The 20,303-nt window shown below is 47.6% G+C and overlaps 1 protein-coding gene and 15 non-coding genes across 16 annotated transcripts in view; 1 reads left to right on the plus strand and 15 right to left on the minus strand.

The window, feature by feature from the left end:
* Positions 1 to 39, minus strand: part of Trnak-cuu (transfer RNA lysine (anticodon CUU)) — a 73-nt gene extending 34 nt beyond the window's left edge. Inside the window, exon 1 of the tRNA in view lies at positions 1 to 39. This exon is cut by the window's left edge and continues 34 nt beyond it. This is a non-coding gene — a tRNA (tRNA-Lys).
* Positions 1 to 18,279, plus strand: part of LOC119448422 (bromodomain-containing protein 4-like) — a 37,506-nt gene extending 19,227 nt beyond the window's left edge. The window contains exon 3 of the mRNA XM_037711733.2: positions 17,761 to 18,279. Within this exon, the coding sequence (XP_037567661.1) occupies positions 17,761 to 18,147 (387 nt within the window). The 3' untranslated portion in view covers positions 18,148 to 18,279. The remainder of the gene's footprint in view (positions 1 to 17,760) is intronic.
* Trnak-cuu (transfer RNA lysine (anticodon CUU)) lies at positions 181 to 253 on the minus strand. The gene has a single exon. It is a non-coding gene; the product is annotated as a tRNA-Lys (tRNA).
* Trnak-cuu (transfer RNA lysine (anticodon CUU)) lies at positions 396 to 468 on the minus strand. Its single transcript has one exon. It is a non-coding gene; the product is annotated as a tRNA-Lys (tRNA).
* Trnak-cuu (transfer RNA lysine (anticodon CUU)) lies at positions 616 to 688 on the minus strand. The gene has a single exon. It is a non-coding gene; the product is annotated as a tRNA-Lys (tRNA).
* On the minus strand, positions 830 to 902 carry Trnak-cuu (transfer RNA lysine (anticodon CUU)). The gene has a single exon. It is a non-coding gene; the product is annotated as a tRNA-Lys (tRNA).
* Trnak-cuu (transfer RNA lysine (anticodon CUU)) lies at positions 1,050 to 1,123 on the minus strand. The gene has a single exon. It is a non-coding gene; the product is annotated as a tRNA-Lys (tRNA).
* On the minus strand, positions 1,271 to 1,343 carry Trnak-cuu (transfer RNA lysine (anticodon CUU)). Its single transcript has one exon. It is a non-coding gene; the product is annotated as a tRNA-Lys (tRNA).
* Trnak-cuu (transfer RNA lysine (anticodon CUU)) lies at positions 1,485 to 1,557 on the minus strand. Its single transcript has one exon. It is a non-coding gene; the product is annotated as a tRNA-Lys (tRNA).
* Trnak-cuu (transfer RNA lysine (anticodon CUU)) lies at positions 1,705 to 1,778 on the minus strand. The gene has a single exon. It is a non-coding gene; the product is annotated as a tRNA-Lys (tRNA).
* Trnak-cuu (transfer RNA lysine (anticodon CUU)) lies at positions 2,143 to 2,216 on the minus strand. The gene has a single exon. It is a non-coding gene; the product is annotated as a tRNA-Lys (tRNA).
* On the minus strand, positions 2,364 to 2,437 carry Trnak-cuu (transfer RNA lysine (anticodon CUU)). The gene has a single exon. It is a non-coding gene; the product is annotated as a tRNA-Lys (tRNA).
* Trnak-cuu (transfer RNA lysine (anticodon CUU)) lies at positions 2,585 to 2,657 on the minus strand. The gene has a single exon. It is a non-coding gene; the product is annotated as a tRNA-Lys (tRNA).
* Trnak-cuu (transfer RNA lysine (anticodon CUU)) lies at positions 3,026 to 3,098 on the minus strand. The gene has a single exon. It is a non-coding gene; the product is annotated as a tRNA-Lys (tRNA).
* Trnak-cuu (transfer RNA lysine (anticodon CUU)) lies at positions 3,237 to 3,309 on the minus strand. Its single transcript has one exon. It is a non-coding gene; the product is annotated as a tRNA-Lys (tRNA).
* Positions 3,457 to 3,529, minus strand: Trnak-cuu (transfer RNA lysine (anticodon CUU)). Its single transcript has one exon. It is a non-coding gene; the product is annotated as a tRNA-Lys (tRNA).
* Positions 18,280 to 20,303: the final 2,024 nt, after the last annotated feature.

Consider the following 20,303-nt stretch of genomic DNA (forward strand, 5'->3'; position numbering starts at 1 on the left):
ATTAAGAGTCTCATGCTCTACCGACTGAGCTAGCTGGGCGGACAGGATTGACCCTTGCCAAGAATGACTTCTGCGTGCAAGGTCAGAAGTACTCGTCTAAAGATAGCGAGGAGATAGAATGAGAGTAAGCACTGGTGTGCATGCAGCGATCGAGGACAAAAAGGAATAAAAGGAAGACAGCGCCCAACGTGGGGCTCGAACCCACGACCCTGAGATTAAGAGTCTCATGCTCTACCGACTGAGCTAGCTGGGCGGACAGGAGTGACCCTTGCCAAGAATGACTTCTGCGTGCAAGGTCAGAAGCACTCGTCTAAAGATGGCGAGAGAGATAAAATGAGAGTAAGCGCGGGTGTGCATGCAGCGATCGAGGACAAAAAGGAATAAAAGGAAGAGAGCGCCCAACGTGGGGCTCGAACCCACGACCCTGAGATTAAGAGTCTCATGCTCTACCGACTGAGCTAGCTGGGCGGACAGGAGTGACCCTTGCCAAGAATGACTTCTGCGTGCAAGGTCAGAAGTACTCGTCTAAAGAGAGCGAGAAAGAGGAGATAGAATGAGAGTAAGCGATGGTGTGCATGCAGCGATCGAGGACAAAAAGGAATAAAAGGAAGACAGCGCCCAACGTGGGGCTCGAACCCACGACCCTGAGATTAAGAGTCTCATGCTCTACCGACTGAGCTAGCTGGGCGGACAGGAGTGACCCTTGCCAAGAATGACTTCTGCGTGCAAGGTCAGAAGTACTCGTCTAAAGAGAGCGAGGAGATAGAATGAGAGTAAGCGCGGGTGTGCATGCAGCGATCGAGGACAAAAAGGAATAAAAGGAAGAGAGCGCCCAACGTGGGGCTCGAACCCACGACCCTGAGATTAAGAGTCTCATGCTCTACCGACTGAGCTAGCCGGGCGGACAGGATTGACCCTTGCCAAGAATGACTTCTGCGTGCAAGGTCAGAAGTACTCGTCTAAAGATAGCGAGAGAGAGGAGATAGAATGAGAGTAAGCGCTGGTGTGCATGCAGCGATCGAGGACAAAAAGGAATAAAAGGAAGACAGCGCCCAACGTGGGGCTCGTAACCCACGACCCTGAGATTAAGAGTCTCATGCTCTACCGACTGAGCTAGCCGGGCGGACAGGAGTGACCCTTGCCAAGAATGACTTCTGCGTGCAAGGTCAGAAGTACTCGTCTAAAGATAGCGAGAGAGAGGAGATAGAATGAGAGTAAGCACTGGTGTGCATGCAGCGATCGAGGACAAAAAGGAATAAAAGGAAGACAGCGCCCAACGTGGGGCTCGAACCCACGACCCTGAGATTAAGAGTCTCATGCTCTACCGACTGAGCTAGCCGGGCGGACAGGAGTGACCCTTGCCAAGAATGACTTCTGCGTGCAAGGTCAGAAGTACTCGTCTAAAGATAGCGAGGAGATAGAATGAGAGTAAGCACGGGTGTGCATGCAGCGATCGAGGACAAAAAGGAATAAAAGGAAGACAGCGCCCAACGTGGGGCTCGTACCCACGACCCTGAGATTAAGAGTCTCATGCTCTACCGACTGAGCTAGCCGGGCGGACAGGAGTGACCCTTGCCAAGAATGACTTCTGCGTGCAAGGTCAGAAGTACTCGTCTAAAGATAGCGAGAGAGAGGAGATAGAATGAGAGTAAGCACTGGTGTGCATGCAGCGATCGAGGACAAAAAGGAATAAAAGGAAGACAGCGCCCAACGTGGGGCTCGTAACCCACGACCCTGAGATTAAGAGTCTCATGCTTTACCGACTGAGCTAGCCGGGCGGACACGATTGACCCTTGCCAAGAATGACTTCTGCGTGCAAGGTCAGAAGTACTCGTCTAAAGATAGCGAGAGAGAGGAGATAGAATGAGAGTAAGCACTGGTGTGCATGCAGCGATCGAGGACAAAAAGGAATAAAAGGAAGACAGCGCCCAACGTGGGGCTCGTACCCACGACCCTGAGATTAAGAGTCTCATGCTTCTACCGACTGAGCTAGCCGGGCGGACAGGAGTGACCCTTGCCAAGAATGACTTCTGCGTGCAAGGTCAGAAGTACTCGTCTAAAGATAGGCGAGAGAGATAGAATGAGAGTAAGCACGGGTGTGCATGCAGCGATCGAGGACAAAAAGGAATAAAAGGAAGACAGCGCCCAACGTGGGGCTCGAACCCACGACCCTGAGATTAAGAGTCTCATGCTTCTACCGACTGAGCTAGCCGGGCGGACAGGAGTGACCCTTGCCAAGAATGACTTCTGCGTGCAAGGTCAGAAGTACTCGTCTAAACATAGCGAGAGAGAGGAGATAGAATGAGAGTAAGCGCTGGTGTGCATGCAGCGATCGAGGACAAAAAGGAATAAAAGGAAGACAGCGCCCAACGTGGGGCTCGAACCCACGACCCTGAGATTAAGAGTCTCATGCTTCTACCGACTGAGCTAGCCGGGCGGACAGGACTGACCCTTGCCAAGAATGACTTCTGCGTGCAAGGTCAGAAGTACTCGTCTAAAGATAGCGAGAGAGAGGAGATAGAATGAGAGTAAGCACTGGTGTGCATGCAGCGATCGAGGACAAAAAGGAATAAAAGGAAGACAGCGCCCAACGTGGGGCTCGAACCCACGACCCTGAGATTAAGAGTCTCATGCTCTACCGACTGAGCTAGCCGGGCGGACAGGAGTGACCCTTGCCAAGAATGACTTCTGCGTGCAAGGTCAGAAGTACTCGTCTAAAGATAGCGAGAGAGAGGAGATAGAATGAGAGTAAGCGCTGGTGTGCATGCAGCGATCGAGGACAAAAAGGAATAAAAGGAAGACAGCGCCCAACGTGGGGCTCGTACCCACGACCCTGAGATTAAGAGTCTCATGCTTCTACCGACTGAGCTAGCCGGGCGGACAGGAGTGACCCTTGCCAAGAATGACTTCTGCGTGCAAGGTCAGAAGTACTCGTCTAAAGATAGCGAGAGAGAGGAGATAGAATGAGAGTAAGCACTGGTGTGCATGCAGCGATCGAGGACAAAAAGGAATAAAAGGAAGACAGCGCCCAACGTGGGGCTCGAACCCACGACCCTGAGATTAAGAGTCTCATGCTCTACCGACTGAGCTAGCCGGGCGGACAGGATTGACCCTTGCCAAAAATGACTTCTGCGTGCAAGGTCAGAAGTACTCGTCTAAACATAGCGAGAGAGAGGAGATAGAATGAGAGTAAGCGCTGGTGTGCATGCAGCGATCGAGGACAAAAAGGAATAAAACGCCCAACGTGGGGCTCGTACCCACGACCCTGAGATTAAGAGTCTCATGCTTTACCGACTGAGCTAGCCGGGCGGACAGGAGTGACCCTTGCCAAGAATGACTTCTGCGTGCAAGGTCAGAAGTACTCGTCTAAAGATAGCGAGAGAGAGGAGATAGAATGAGAGTAAGCACTGGTGTGCATGCAGCGATCGAGGACAAAAAGGAATAAAAGGAAGACAGCGCCCAACGTGGGGCTCGTACCCACGACCCTGAGATTAAGAGTCTCATGCTTTACCGACTGAGCTAGCCGGGCGGACAGGAGTGACCCTTGCCAAGAATGACTTCTGCGTGCAAGGTCAGAAGCACTCGTCTAAAGATGGCGAGAGAGATAAAATGAGAGTAAGCGCGGGTGTGCATGCAGCGATCGAGGACAAAAAGGAATAAAAGGAAGACAGCGCCCAACGTGGGGCTCGATTAAGAGTCCCATGCTCTACCGACTGAGCTAGCCGGGCTTTTTTTTCTTTATTTCCTGATTTCGTCAATTACACGTCACACAAGAATTCACATCTCTGAATTCAACATAACGAGACAAATCTCCACACGTACCAAAAACCGGACTGACAGCACGTCCCGTGTAGCTTGGTTAGTAAGGCTTAATCTCCAATAATTTTTCAGTCATAGGCAACCATTCAGGTGGCTCGTTAAGATCCTTGAACACATCTCTAACATATCGAATGCTTTCCCCAAAATATGTCTTCGCTGGCTTGGGATCAACATGTTCGTGTCTAATATCCATTCTATTTTTCCAGACACTATGCATTGTAACCAGCATCATCATATCACATGGCACGTCACCTGTTTGTTCAAAAGGCAAGAACCGAATTCCGAATGGCGTGAGCGGAAATCCTTTTTAAAAGTCCTCTGTAAGACGTCGCACAAGAAAATTGAACCCGAGGAATCTAAGAAAATGTGTTCATGTGTTTCTGGCCTATTGAATATGATACAATCTACACCCCAAGGTAGATAAATACCTTTTTCTTTTAACCATGGTTTAACAGGGAGCGTGTCACTGTGCAGCAGAAAGAAAAACGTTTTAGTTGATGCTGTGATAGGCATTTTCTTTACACGTTTCAGTACATCCCGTTCGGGTCCTAATGCATACTCTGCCCGATACAAAGGTACAGGGCATAACACGTCAACTAAATCCTTATACAATTGTTTTTTGGTCACTAATGACAAATAATCGAACGAAAAATGCACTTTAAGAAAACGAACAGCATAAACAACTTCTTTCAAGAATACTTTCGGCGCTACATGCGGTGCGTGAAAGGACGATGCAATGTACTCCGGCAGCGCATCCCGCAGGCGCACTTGCATGACCGTACGTATAAAACCATCACTTTGATCACGCAAGAAAAAACATCGCGAAACAATCTGCTTAAGGAACAAGTGCGAAAGGCCAAGCCCGCCCTTCTTAACAGAATGAAACAGATTTATCCTGCCGGTCCGCTCCCAAGTGGATCTCCAGATAAACATAGCAAAAACTCGGTGAATCTTTTGCACGCACATTCGCGACATGCATAGCACTTGTAGCATATAAAGAATTTTGGCCACTAGAAACACATTGCAAACCATTGCGCGCGCAAATATCGACAGGTCGCATCCACCCCATTTTGTTGTTTGTGTTTTAATGTGTTCTATTTGGTCAGTCCACTGTTCGGCATTTTCGTTATAACACCCTAATGGGATGCCAAGGTACTTGGACGGAGAAGTGTTAAAGTTGATCCCCTCAATTTGCTCTGGTCTGGAATCCCAAGCCCCGTGCCAAAATTCTAGACACTTTTGCCAACTAATGGCGCTTCCAGTGAGTCTACAGAAGGCTCTTGTGTCACTGACCGCCTCTTTTATGCTCTCTTTATTTTCACAAAAAATTGCGATGTCATCTGCATATGCCAAAACCTTTATTTCATGCGATAAAAACTGATATCCGGTTATTTTCTTATTGTTCAACACTTTTAAACAAAATGGCTCTGAATAAATAGCAAACAATAAGGCTGAGGCGGGGCATCCTTGGCGGACACTAGAACGTACGGCTATGTCTTCGCTGAGTTTTTTGTTAATTACTAGTTTAGCCTGACAATTATCATATGCCATTTTCACACCGTCGCTTATTACCGCGCCTGCATTGACGTAACCCAGCAGTGCAAAAAGTATGCTGTGACACACCCTGTCAAATGCTTTTTCCAAGTCTAATTGAATCATGGCTATACGGCCACCTGACGCTTCACAGCACTCTAAAACTGTTCTTGCAGTATGAATATTGTTAAATATGCTTCTTGCTCTTATTCCGCACGTTTGGTGCGCACCAACAATACCGGTAATTACTGTTTGAAGTCTTGTTGCAATGACCTTCATATACCCTTTATAGTCGACATTTGTCAGACTTATGGGCCTGTAATTTTCCACTGACTCCAATCTCTCAGGGTCTTCAGTTTTCGGTATAAGTATAATATAGCTTTTCTTGAAAGATATGGGCATTTGTTTAACGTCATAGGCCTCTGTTATAGTACGATCAAGCATTTCTGACGTTTCTGCCTTGAAAAACTTATAAAAGGCTGCCCCGATGCCATCTGGTCCAGGTGTCTTGCCTTTACTAAGGTCATCAATCGCTTGCTGAACTTCCTCTATTGCGATGGGTCTTTCAAGATCGTTTTTAACGTCCTCGTCTAGTTTGGGCATAAGCGCCAGAAACTCTTTTACAAACGGATCTTGCATTTCAACTTCGTTGCCCAACAATCTTCGGTACCGTTCAAGAAAAGCCATTTTGATAACCTTCTGGTCTGGCGAAACCATGTCCTGATATCGTATTTCTTTAATCACGTTTCTTGTGGCATACCTCTTTTCTTCAGCGAGCGCGCGTTTGGTGGGTGCTTCGCCCACCAAGAACCTTTCCGCACGTGCCCTTACCACGGCTCCTTTATATCTTTCCTGCGCAATGCATTCCATCTGTCTTTTCACTTCTTTAATTTCTTTTCTAAACAATCCGGCTATCGTGCTATCTGCATTTAAAAGATAATCAAGTGTGACTTGTAGGTCGTTTTCTTTTTGTCTTTCTTTGTATCGTATGACGCTTGACCTCTCAATTGCACACATTTTAACTTGACTTTTAAAATTCTCCCAAACCGCGCTAAAACTTTTTGTATCAATAAGCATAGCCTCTTTACACTTTTGACCAACCAGTTTAACAAACGTTTCGTCTTTCAAAAGGTTTTCATTTAATTTCCATAGATCCCAATTAAATGCACTTGTTTTTCTTTTATTTCATATTTGGAACATTACGAGACTATGGTCACTGAAGCTAACGTGTTTAACTATGTAGTTGCTACACAATGATAAAGTACTACCGGAAATATACGCTCGGTCTAATCTAGCGTGGCTTTGAAGCTGAAAGTGCGTAAACTGCGCATGATTCCCACGAAGAACATCACCAACGTCTACAAGGTCACAGTTTTCTGTTAAAGCACGAAGCTGTGGTGCACTTTTATCACGAACGGGCTTATTATTAGGCGTGTCTTCGGGCATGCATACGCAGTTAAAGTCACCTAGTAACACTACAATTCTATCACCCTTTAAGAAAGTACCTACGTAATCAAAAAAGCATTTTCTGGCGGAGCAGGTATTAGGTGCGTATACGCAAATAATTCGCCATTTTTTACCATGCAAAGAAAAATCACAAAGTGCTAATCTGCCGTCTTGTGAAGTTATGGCACTTTCTTCATTAATACCAACGGACCTTTTTAAAAAGATGACACATCCCCCAGACTTTCCAACGGCATGACATACGTAGACATTAAAGTTTGCTTTATAATTATCAACCATGCGGTCAGCCTGCTCCTCGCTCTCAATTTTTGATTCTTGTAACGCTAAGATGTCAACGTCATTTTCAAATAACAGCCGTTTTAACTGGACTTGTCGCTTTCTTACCGTCAACCCTCTTACGTTAAGCGTACCTATCCGAAACGCCGATGCTGATCTAGGAAACACTGAAAGCGATGATTCAAGCCGACCGCACTGCGATTGGTTCATATTTCCAGGACTCAGACTTAGTCTCTCGCCGCCCTACAAGAAGTGGCCTCGCTGTTTGAGGCGAGGTCGAGGCGTCTGCCTTAGCGTCACACATTGGCGACACTCGCTGCTTGTCCGTCCGTTGTTCAGCCTCTAAGTCGTATTCCGGACGGCATCCCCGCTGACGCGAAGGCACTGTCGGTGCCGCTCTTTTGTCTGGCGGAACGTTGGGTTTCACTTTAAACGAACTTCTGACGACTGCCGTCTTCGGGAGTGGCTCACCATCAGAGGCTTCGTCGCTGTTGCCTACATCTTCAGTCCTCTTCACGCGGCCTCTTTGAGATCGCAGAAGTGCCGCTTTTCCCTCCGTCTTTGTCGGCTTCTTCCTTGTTAGGCTCGACCGCATAGGTATCCATCGCGGTCGCAGGAGCACTTGTGTTACCAACGGCTTTGTCGTCTTCTGTTGGTTCTTGTAGGTTGTTGACCTTACCATCCTCACTGTCTTTTGTTTCTCCAGCATTTTCAAACGACGGTTCCGTTGATGGCTGGCTGCCAGAACACGATGGAACCCCGCCCCCACTGGTGGTTTCCTCCGCGTCGGCCTGGTCCATGAGGTGCTCGTTTACGGTGTCACTTCTGCCAGTCCCTGTTACGTTAGCGTAACTACGCGCGCACTGGGTCTCGTCGTGGCCGTAACGACGACAGAGCCCGCAGCGTGGAACTCGGCACTCGCGCCGTATGTGACCGGTACCGTGGCACCGGAGGCAGAGCGGCGGTCTGCCTGGCACGTGCACTAGTGCATGGTCTTCACCGACGCGGAGCTGATGTGGCAGGTCTTCTACAGTATAGCCAGCCTTCAGGCGCAGAGACACTAGACGCGTGTGCGACCCTTTGTCATTGCAGCCTGCCACACGCCACTTATCCCTCGATACCTCACTAATGGTGCCGTAAGGCACCAGGGCGGTTCTCACGTCTTCGTCCGGAGTGGTGTGCAGAAGCCAGTACAGCTTCATCCTGATGTCTTGGTTGCAAGGGTCTATCACAACACACCGATGCTCCTTAACGCTGAAGGGTGGGGTTGACAAAATCTTATGCTTGCCTTTTCCGTCCTTGAATGTTATCGCCCAGACGTGGTTCATTTGGTAGGCTCCGAGGGCCACAACTTCTGGCATGAGCTGCAGACTGCCTAAAGCATCTCGGAAGTGCTCGACTCGGTAGGGCCTTGCTTTTACATCAGCGTGCAAAAAAACAGTAGTCGTTACGGTCGTACCTGAAGGCAACTGCGGTAAAATAATCTGATATTCCTGCGTTGTCATATCATTCAACCTGTTTCCGCGACCCTGCTGGACCGCTGTAACCGCCCCTGAAGAGCAAGACATTCCGCGTCCGCACCGAACGGTAGCCGGAAGTAGAATCCTGAGCTAGCCGGGCGAACAGGATGACCCTTGGGAAGAATAACTTCCGCGTGCAAGGTCAGAAGTACTCGTCTGAAGATAGCGAGAGAGAGAGAGAGAGAGAGGGAGAGAGGAGATAGAATGAGAGTAAGCGCGGGTGTGCATGCAGCGATCGAGGGCAAAAAGGAATAAAAGGAAGACAGCGCCAAACGTGGGGCTCGAACACACGACCCTGATATTATGAGTCTCATACTCGACCGACTGAGCTAGTTGAACTTTCTTTCCTTTATCACCGATTGAGACATACAAAAAAGTACAAACGATAAACAAAACATGACCGGTGCATCTATACACATATCTGCATATAACAACGCACGAGAACAATCAGACGTGAGCTGCACATACACGACCTGTGGCATTTAAAAATGCAGCTCCACTAACGTGAAACCTTGGGACGTCGAAACATGCAGTGATGCACCGCTAATGGGCTCATACTGCCTTAAGCAATGACTCGTAACCCCGTAAACGCGGCCTCCCCATTACGACGACAGAAGAGAAGTGAAATTCTACGCTGGAATGATGGACGGCAACGCAGCCAGCTGTGGAAGGCGACGACGAACGCGGGAGCAGTGGCACGAGCGCGTGCCGAGCGCGAGCACAAACCGCATGCTTCAACGCAGCCAGCTGTGGACGACGACGACGATGACGATTACGACAGGAGACGCCGACAGCCCCGGCGCATAGGGTGCTTCGCACCTAAAAGTGAAACTTTGTTCACTTTACGGGGATTCGGGCCACCCTTACCAGGCAGACAGCATCACATTACATGTTATTTTTCACATAAAGAAAAACACTCAACATGCGTAATCACAGTTCACTGAAAAGACGCTATAAATGCAGATCAAAATAAAAACAAGAGAAATACAATTGTTCACTGATATACCCTACTGAAGACACACAAAAAACTTTCTCAGTGCTTTCTTACTCGTAGATGCAATATCTATTTCATGTGTCAGCAGGTAGTTTAAAAGTTTCGGAAGCCTGCGACATAGCATCTGCTGCCCCATAATTAAAGGTGTCTATGGTATAATCCAGTTGTCGGTATTTCGGGATGAGTAAGGGTGTGTTTTTATTTTAAGCTCCCCTAATGAACGTAGGGTTCTATCAGAAAGCTTAAAGCTTTGTTTATGTCTGAGGGATAAAAATTGTGTGCATAGAAGCTGTGGAGATAAATTATGCAAGAACGTGTGAAAACTGGCGCGGTGCGTGCTTTGTACTGTTCCCCAGCTACGTGACGGATGTCTTTTTTGTAGTACGTGTAATCTATTTCGATTAGTTATTGCCGTGGTGCCCCAGACAAGAAAACAGCAGCTTACTTCAGAGAAAAATCATGCATGCTACAGTTGGAGTTTGGTACTCGTAGGGAGTAAAAAATGTGATTTTGCTAGTGCGCCTATTGCTTTGGAAGTGCGAGAAATGAGATGGTTGATATACGTAGGCCACGACAAATTTTTATGGAAGTCGACTACAAGAGTTTTTTACAGTATCAACAGTCTATATGGCGGAATTGCTTAAAACCAGAGTGTCCGTTAGTCAGAAGTTTATCTGGGGGAGTGGAAATAGGACAGCTTTTGTTTTCTTTAAATTTATTTCTAGTGAATTCAAAGTACACCACAGTGCTCAGACTTTGGAGAGCGCTATTTATCTCATTAGTTATACTCTGTAAATTCTGTGAATGGAATAGCAGTGTTGTGTCATCTGCGTATAAGACATGTTTTGGTTTATTACTAATATTTGTTATGTCATTCATATAAAAACTAAGCAGTAAGGGACCTAAAATGCACCCTTTGAGAACTTCTATATTTACGGGATTGTGTGAAATGGCCATTTATTTCTACACTTTGCATACGACTCCGGGGATACGATGATACGGGATCTAATGGTAAACTGTGAACACCGCACAGCTGTAAGTTATTCAGTAAAGCTAGATGATTCAGATCATCAAACGCCTTGGACAAGTCTGTGTAAATGCCTATTACCCGATTACTTTTGTTCGAACGCTTTAAGAATAAAATCGTTCTGAGTTTCTAATATCTTTGACCTGACCAGATTCAAGACCGCAAATGTTGTCTTGCCATTCAACTATCAAATATAACAGTTTCGCCACAAGCGCGAACAAATGAATGTGATAGCAACATGTTAGAATATTACCCGAAGTGTAAGACTCGTAGCTGTAGCGGCAGTATGAAATGAAGTAAACGTAAGCTGACTAAGTGAGAACGTTCTTTTGTGCCAGGGATCCTCTGTTTGAATCCTGTCATCGGAAAATTTCATGTATTTTTGTTAATTAAAACCAAAGTCGTTTTTAGAGACTTTACCACCACTTTTCCATATCGAGTAAGTTTCAAACCTCTTTCCTGGGCCGATCCCGGAGGTCTGCACAGCCGCGCCAATAAAGTTACATAATTTTCAGGTTTGAGCTCTGTTATTGTTGCGCACTTTTAATATTTAGGTCTGAGAACATTTAAGATAAAAGGCATGGGCTCTCTGTGTTGTTTCATGACATTTGCTTGTGGACTGCTATTCTCTAAATTCTGAGGAATAATTTTGCCAAGAATGTAAGAACTGGTATGAGAACTTAAGTGATAGCATGGTGTGGCAATATAGGCCGCATATACCCCATGTCATATAGCCTGGTATGACATGTAGCACACACATACCGAAATATGTACGGAACATCACGGCGACGCTGACGCCCACGGCGATAGTTCACTTGGAGTCAGGGGCGTAGCCAGAAATTTTTTTCCGGGGGGGGGGGGGTTCACCGGCCCGACCGGGGGGGGGGGGAAGCTCTCTAGGTCACGTGATCGATAATAAATGTCGGTAGTTTAAGCACACTCTATACATGTATATCAAAGACATGGGACCCCCCACTCGCGTGTGCGTGTGCTTGTGAAGAAATTAAGTAAAAAATGTCACAGTTTCGCCCTAAGGGCGAAGCAATGAATGCGATAGCAACACAGCAATGTCATACGAAGTAAGGTGAGCGGCTTTGGTAGCAACAACACGCAGAACTGTTGTCGACGCCATCGGCGTTTTGCCCGCGTTAGCTCAAAATGCGTGTGGCGTTGGTGACTGTTGCTGGAGCCTCTCATATAAATAGGCACTTGGTGCCGCAGCTAAACGTCGCGTCCCTTCCTTCCCCCTCCCCCACGGCCTCTCGCGCGTCTGAAGAAGGCGCGTTTGCTCTACATATATGGTGATTGTAAAGGAGGAAAGAGACGCCTACTTCTGCAGCCCTTAAGGAAGCACGGCGCAGAACGCGCGTTTGTTCTCCGCCGTGCGTTCACTCCCCGTGAAAGAGCGCGTCCCTCGCGCCCTTCACTCGCACATACAGCGTTCGGCGGCGCGCGGCCACGATTTCATCTCCATTGACGTCATACGGAACCTCACGGCGACGGCGACGGCGACGGCGACGCCGACGGCGACGGCGACGCCGACGGCAGAAATCTGCTTTTGAGTGTCCATATAATTGCTATCGCAATAAAAGTAAAGTAAGCTCAGTAAATACAGTAAGTACGACAGGTACAGTGGGCGTTTGGAGCAATGGTCTCTCATCGCGCCACTGAATGGACCAGTCTTCGAAAACTCATCATTGAGACGACCCGTGCGATCGGAGAAGGCATCATTAAATGTTAATTTCCGTTAAGCGTAGATGGCATCGTCCTCGTCGGGGCGAAGTGCGTTTCACAAGTCAAGGACGGCTATACGCGTGAAAATGCACGTGTGACCAGGCTATATCTGCTCCCATAGCAATAGCTTGTTCGCTGCGTCTTCGCGCTAGAAAACTTAAATACGTGCAAAAACGCGTAAGGCTTTTTTTTTTCGAAGCTTTCGTCGCCCTGCTCCCTCATACGAGATGGTTGCATTTCCTGCGGCAAGTGCATGGGCCGCTGTGTCTTCCGCTGCGAGCGTGCAGCCGTCATTTGCCTTTACGTAAACAGATTCACAATTGTACAGAATATTTCACCGCACAGCATAGATATGACATGTGTACGCATGTTTACTTACTCTATACTGCACACAGCAGTAATTCATGCTTGTCGGCTGTCTGTTTCGTGTATTCTATTGCGAGTCGGTGGAATTTCACTGCTGTCATCAACCCCTACGTGTGTACATTGCTGGTTTGGGATTCCACAACTGAAAGCGCAACTACCAGCCTTCCGTAATTGCTGGTTTGTGATTCCACAACACAACAGTAATTACGAGCCTTCCGTAGGGGCGCAATCGCAAACAAGAGACGTTTCTCACGCAGACTAAGCCTACGTTCACACTTGGGAAGCGGTAAACGGGCGGAAAGGAAAAAGCGGCCGGAAATTTTTTTCCGCGCCTGTCCAAGTTGTTCACATTTGTTTTGCTACCGCCGCGGCCGCCGCTGCCGTTTTCGTCCAGATCCATCTCGTCTGCGTACGTTTGTCGGCGTGGTGGCGCTCATTATCGCATTATGTCGAGCGGTATGTTCATTCTTTGACCCACGTACCATCATCAAAAGTGATCATTTTATGCAACTTCGCGTGTCATCTGCGACCTTCGGTAAATTCCTCGTTGGCGTTCCGTAATTCTCCGCACATGGGCGTGGTAGCGCTGAGTCACAGGTTGGTGCCTAGGCGTGAGAATATTTCTTTAATAGCTTTTATTTACAAGTTGTAATAACATTTCATCATTTCGTATTGTCGGCGCCTCCAGGACTCCAAAGGGGCATCGGGAACACCACAGCTAAAACCCGGGCTGGCCCTTAGTGTTGGGGCTCGCCAAAGCCTGCGCGTCCTACGTGAGAGCCTGCGCTCCCAATCTATCGTCGCGACGAGAAAAGCACCCCGCGACTTCTGCAACATACCGTACACGTGCGAGGAGAATTATGGAGCGCCAACGAGGAATCTGCCTAACTATTGTCTGCCGTGGAAGTGGAACAAGAAATGGCTTTTATACTTCTACCTACTTGTTTTATAGAAATGGACAATGAATAAACGGAAGACGCGTACACCTCGGAAACGGCGGTGGTGGGTTCGCCTGGCTTTGCAAAAACGCGAGAAGTTGGGTCACGCCAAGGCTTTGTTGCCGCACCTCCGGTCGCGCGACGTTGAATACTATCGCGAGTATTACTGACAGTACGTTTTAGTGCCACTCATGTCGTAGAGCAAGGGCTGGTTCTTGATCGCGTCGATCAGCATTACAGCCTACACTTCTGGTGCCATGTTCAATTTTACGACCGGTTGTTTACATGCTAGTGTAGCTTGCAGTGAAGCAGAACGACTTTCCGCCGCGTTTCCGCTTCGCCATGGCGAAAAAATCGGCGCGAGACTAATTTGGCTCGCAGTCTGTTTTTCTGCCTGTTTTGCCGCCTAGGCGGGCGGATTTTTGCAAGATTTTGCCGCTTCCTACAGCTTCGAGATCAAGTGTGAACGTAGCCTAAGATCCTGCGCGAGCGCGGCCTAACCGGCACCTGAAGAGAAGCGGCGGTAAATGTATACCGGAGACGTCGACCACCTGAGGTCTTTAACGTGCACCTAAATCTAAGTAAACGGGCCTCGAGCGTTTTCGCCATCATATAAAATGCGGCTGCCGCATTTGTTGCTTCATTTGTTGCACATTTGTTGCTTCAGAATGCGGCCGCCACATTCTCGCCCAAAACTTCACAGAGTGTCAAAGCCTTGACAAACACCGTGACAGTTTTTCCATATGCAGACATGATTCGCTGTAAATTACCAACCAAACGGAAGCGCCCAGGAATGAAATTGTGATAGTAGCACCGGTTTCATGAATTATGTCAGCGCGAAGCGACGAAAACAAAGGGCGGGTAAGTGGTGGGGGGGGGGGGGGTTGAACCCCCCCCCCCCTGGCTACGCCACTGCTTGGAGTGTCCATATAATCGCTATGGCAAAAAGTAAAAATCTGAAGACACCTAAGCACTCCTTATTAGTTGTGAATGCGACCTTCGACTTTTGCTCTGCGAGTAATGTACCATAGAACTGCCTGAACCAGCAAGCAGCAGCATCCTGCGGTGCTAACGCCACATGCCACCGACGTACTGCGCGACGAAAGACCAAGGAAGGCCGGCAGGTGCGCGCAGCAGCTAAGCCCAGTGGGAGTGATATATATATATATATATATATATATATATATATATATATAGGGACTGCGCGCCGGCTTCTGAGGTTGATGCCCTCTCCCCTCACGCAACACGTGGATCGATAACGGACAGCTGGTGTTCCCTTTCACCCGCTATGCTCCGTCGAGGCGTCCTGCTGACGTGGCGTCGCAGCCAATGGGAAATTAGGAAATTAAGAAATGAGTAGAGAGAGAGAGAGAGAGAGAGAAACATTTATTTAGACCATCGAGATCGTTGATCTTGAGTTCGAGTGGGTGGTGTCCTCATTCCAGGACTCCACTGGCCATGGATGCTCGACGTACTTGCTGGGCGAGAGCTTCTTGTCCCGCCAGGGTATCGCCGGTCAGCTGTACCTCCCACCGCTCAAACGACGTATTAGGTGTCTTTAAATGTTCAGGTTTGCCGCCTCACCCCCACGAGATGTAAAAGAGTGTAGGGCGTGTGTCGCCGCACCAGGGGCAGATGCCGCGATATGTTTGTGGGTATATTTTGCTGTATCTGTGTAGGTTTGGGAATGTGTTTGTTTGGATAAGTCTCTTCAGTGGATATGTCCTCTTCAATGCTGAGCTTTTTGTGAGGGTGAGGATAAATCCCGCGGTTGAGTCGCTGGATCTTGAGTCGGTCGCAGTAATTTGATGGCAGGGGCACAAAGGTAAAGGGTGGGGATTGATGAGACGATTGGTTTGGCCCCGCTCGGTTAATTAGCGCTCGAGCTGAGGCGTTCGCCCTTTCGTTCCCCTCCAGTCTCGCGTGACCCGGGGTCCACGTGATTTGATGAAATTCTTGCAGCCTCGGGCCTAGAATCTGAGCCGCCAGCACCGGTGTTCGTCCGTTGGTAAAGTTGCGGCAGGCCGGTTGCGAGTCGGTAACGACATGAACTTCCCTCCCCACCCTGTCAAGTTGCTTTATTACTAGCGCCGCGGCTATGATTAATGGGTAATTATGGGTAAGAAATGGGTAATTAGGCTCCTGCAGACGACAGACGCCCGCTTTTTTGCTCAATGGGCCATTTGACACTTTCGCATCCATAATAGATTCGAAAACCCCTTTTTAGGTGCGTTTACGCGTGCTCGTAGCATGAGCACGCGTAAATACTACCAAACGAGCTGTGGTATCTTCTAGGTTTACTAATGACAAGAATATAAAAAGTCATTGTATTGGGTCATTTATGCACCTAACACTATACCGCTCTATCTTCAGGCGCCACCACTGTAGGTTGAAGCATGGAAGCAAATGCTGGCATACATCGCTGCAAAGTACAAAAACATGAGCTGTGACAGTTTACAACGGCGTCAGCAAGTTACACTTGGCAAAATCACGTAAATCGCACTGTTGTTTTATTGTTCCATGTAGAACAGCATTGCACAACACGCGAAACAGAAATAACACTACGGTTGACAACGTGAGCCATGATTTCAACTTCAGGTTAAGCAAAGAGCACAACTATGTTCCTGCCTTAAATTTACATTATATTGTTCTAAATTACAATATGAGAAACGCCGTGTTCTGCCACCCATGATCATTGATTTAGTAATAATGATTATAATAATATTCTTAACAAACTTACAATATAAAAACGCCGTGTTCTGCCACCCATGATCATTGATTTAGTAATAATGATTATAATAATATTCTTAACAACAATATTAGTAACAACATAAAAGTGTCTAAAACTGGTCGCTGTGATACATCTACTCAGAGCTAATCATCCATCGATTACTCTGTACCATTTCTTGGCGCTCTTTGGTCTAACTTGGCCCTTTCACCAGTAAACACTATACATCATCATCATCATCATCAACACAAAAGTGTCGTAAAATGGTAAGAGCAGAAAACTTCAAGAGTGCACATTTATTTCTAAGGCATCATTGGCGGACAGATAGATGTCTCGATGGGTAATGCACCATTATAAATGGTGACCACATAGATTGCGTTTTGAAACGATTTAACCACAGCGTAACTTATGTAAGAAGCAAAGAAAAAAAAGAAAGACAACCACATGAGAGCACGCTGCCGCGGGCAGGAGCGGAAAGCATCCTGATTGTTGCATCCCCCAGAGCGGTCACGTAGCGCTTATACGAAGGACTACAAATACGAGCACGTTGGTAATATAATAATAATGATGGCGTCAAACCATGGCTCTTACCCACAAAGGGGTATTAGCCAAAAATTAATGCAGCACGCAAAACATGCAGAGAAATCAATGGACTTCTAAAGCTCAATAGGTGAAACAAAGAAGCCTGATAATGAGAAGTGTGATTGATCATTCAGACGCAAATGAAATAATTTCAGTGTTTTAATTAAACGACCAAGTATCAAAATAAATTTATCAGATAGAAAAAGACAAAGAAGCGAACAGAATGACAATAACGTACGTTAACAATTTAATGGGCGGGATTCGCAAATGAAGCTTTCAATGGCGTTTCCTACATTCATGTGCGTGTGCTCCAGTTTGGATCTTCCAGAGATAACAATTGTCACAAGGACATTCAAATGCAGCCCAAGCTAGCCCAGTGAAATTTATAGCTAATTCTTCCTCAGGTATAGATGTACCGACAAATCGGTAAAATTATCAAATGTTTAAATTTATTTAAAATTCCTGCCCTTCCCCTCTGTCTTCAATTTCTTTACAAAGGTACATAGTGAAGAGAGCACCAGACTAGAATGGTGCACTCAAAAGATTTTTTGGTGGAACGTAGCACCGCTGCCTCGTGAGCCTTCACTGTCTAGATTTACAGGAATTTTCTATTCAATGTGTAATTAGGTTCCGATATAATCTGCTAAGCGTGTCGCAGTCGATTTTGTAGTCAAAGGAATATATACCTACGTGACCTTGCCTACGTGATAAATTCTAACGTAGCTGATACGTTGCGACGCTGTGTTTTCTTCTTCCCGCCTTTTCCCTTGCAAAAGCAGCCTCTGTTCCAGTACCATCCCAGCTTCTACCCACCACCGCTGCCTTACCCGTCGTACCACTATTCGCCAAGTCCTTACCAGCTGAGTCACTACCAGCCGGAGCTGTGTCCTCCGCAACCGTGCCAGCCGCCGCAACTTCACCACGGTCTCCACAGCCTGTCCAGTCACATGGGCCTCATGCCAACCAGCGACGGCGGGTTCTTCTTCAACGACCCCAGAGGCCCGGCTGACTTGGGCCACTACCGCCCTTCGCCGGGAGAGCGCGACCCCAATGAGCCGGTCATTATGGCCCTGGGACGCAGCAACGGCGCGGTTGGCCACAGCGGTGGAGGCCCTGCGCGCACCCGACGCCACGTCCCATTTGCTGGTCAGCATACCAAGCACTGAACGCAGAAAGCCATGAGGGGGTCACCATGGCGACCGGAGACTTGCCTGTTCCTCCCGCTCATCCCCTGCCCGTGTCCTTTTGCTCCTCCTACCCTCCCGTTCCATCTTGCACGCCATCAAATAAACACAATATCGTTCGAGAAAGTCACGCTTACTTTGGCTCGCACGTGAGCCGCTTCTTTCCTACCGAAAAAGCTAAATGTAACAAAATTTCGGACTCCGTTGGCCCCTAGTTTCAAATAGCTATATGGATAAAGAGCGTCCTCCGCGCAGTATTTAGGATGTGAAGTACGAGTTTTGCAAGAAAAAAATTCGCTCGAAAAAAAAAAACTTGCAATAATTTACGTTTGTATAGTGAAACTGAAAAAAAATAACGCTTTCATTACCGTAAATACACAGTAATTTGGGCGAGTTGACCTAATGGCGTCAATAAAACCAGCGCACAAACACATGGAACAAGAAAAAAATTCAAGGGCACTTAAGTATCCTACGTGGATGAATGCGAAAGCATTGCGACGTCTCTCCATTGACGCCTCGGGATGGTTCACGTCATTGCGTGAACGTACAAAAGAGCCGGGCGTAGCTACTGACAGAGTAGTCGAAAGTTAGTCCTTCGGAGCCTACGACAGAACTCACTAAAATCACCGAACCGACTGGCAGCGCCGCTACATTTAGATACGACCGGCGCGGCGCTACATTTTGATACGACCAGCGCAAAAACGGACACGAAGCACAAAAAGAGGCGGCGAAGACAAGCGCTGTTTTTTTAGCAGTTCCGCGGGCGAGTTATGCTATATATATATATATATATATATATATATATATATATATATATATACGGGCCACACAGTGGGCCGCATCCCGGCAACTGTACCTTATGCAACCGTAATCTTTACCGGGAAACGCTTGCGGCGAACGCTATGCACGAAGAGAGAGCTTTGCGGTTCTTTTTTCTTTCTTTGCCGCCGCTACCGTGGGGATGATGATCGTGTAATGCACCTTCTTTGAAACTGGGCGGTGACAAATAGTCACCTATCCTGCTTGATTTATTCAGGTATGCTATACATGTTTTTTTATCTAGAATTTTTGTAAACATCTTTATAATCTATTTTTACCCTTCAAAATCTACCTTGCACCGCTACGTATGACTGTAACAGATCCGGTCGTATCAATCTTTTCCATGCTTTTTTTTCCGGCAATAGTCTAAACGTCTCTTGCTTATTTCGACAGCTAACCTGTTGATACTTCCGTCCGCTTTAAAACCAAGCGCTTCTGGAAGGTCTACGTTACCTACGAGTCTCACTGCGTGAATACTTTTGCATTCGATTAGAATGTGCTAAGTGGTCTCCGGAGTTTAGCTGCAGTATACACATGCCTCGCCTAGTTCCGAATGTTTGTTTTACAACGAGGTTTGTCGTCGTTGACAACGTTGATGGAACGCTAGGTAAAGGCACTGCAAGGGCTGTCCGTAGCACGGGGCTCACTCGCGATCATGGCGCGGTCCTTCGTCTTCCTCTTCAGTCGGCAGATACACAAGGGTGCGTCTGCTTCATTACAATGTCCCGGGAGCGAAGCGTAGCCATCCTGGCGACTCAGGTCGCAGAGGACATGTGGGGGTCGTAATATGGTTTCAGTAGGTAGACATGTGCTGTCTCTCGCCCACGACGACGCAGGTCTGGTGACACTGTGAGCGGCTCGACGATTTTGTTGACCGATGAAGTGGCATCGATGATACGGTACGGACCGTGATAACGCGCCCGGAGTTTGAAGAGAGGCCAGGAACGTGGGCTGGTATCCAAAGCCAAACAAGCGAACCAGGAGCAAAGTTGGGTGGTGGATGATGAGTATGGTCATGTCGTATCTTTTGACGTTCTTGAGTCTCGCTAGTGAGGGAACGTGCCAGCTGACGGCAATCTTCAGCATACTTGGCGACTTCGGAAAGCGGAGTGTACTCTGCGGCGTCAGGTTGGTACGGCAGTATGGTGTCCAAAGGGCATGAAGGTTCACAGCCATGCACAAGGAAAAAGGGGGAAAAGCCGGTAGTCGCTTGCGTCGCGGTGTTGTATGCGAACGTAACAAAGGGGAGTATGGTGTCCCAGTTGGAGTAGTCGGATGAAATATACATCCACAACATGGCGCCATGTGTGCGATTGAAC

Source organism: Dermacentor silvarum, chromosome 4 (genome assembly GCF_013339745.2).
Source record: "Dermacentor silvarum isolate Dsil-2018 chromosome 4, BIME_Dsil_1.4, whole genome shotgun sequence".
NCBI lineage: Eukaryota > Metazoa > Arthropoda > Arachnida > Ixodida > Ixodidae > Dermacentor > Dermacentor silvarum.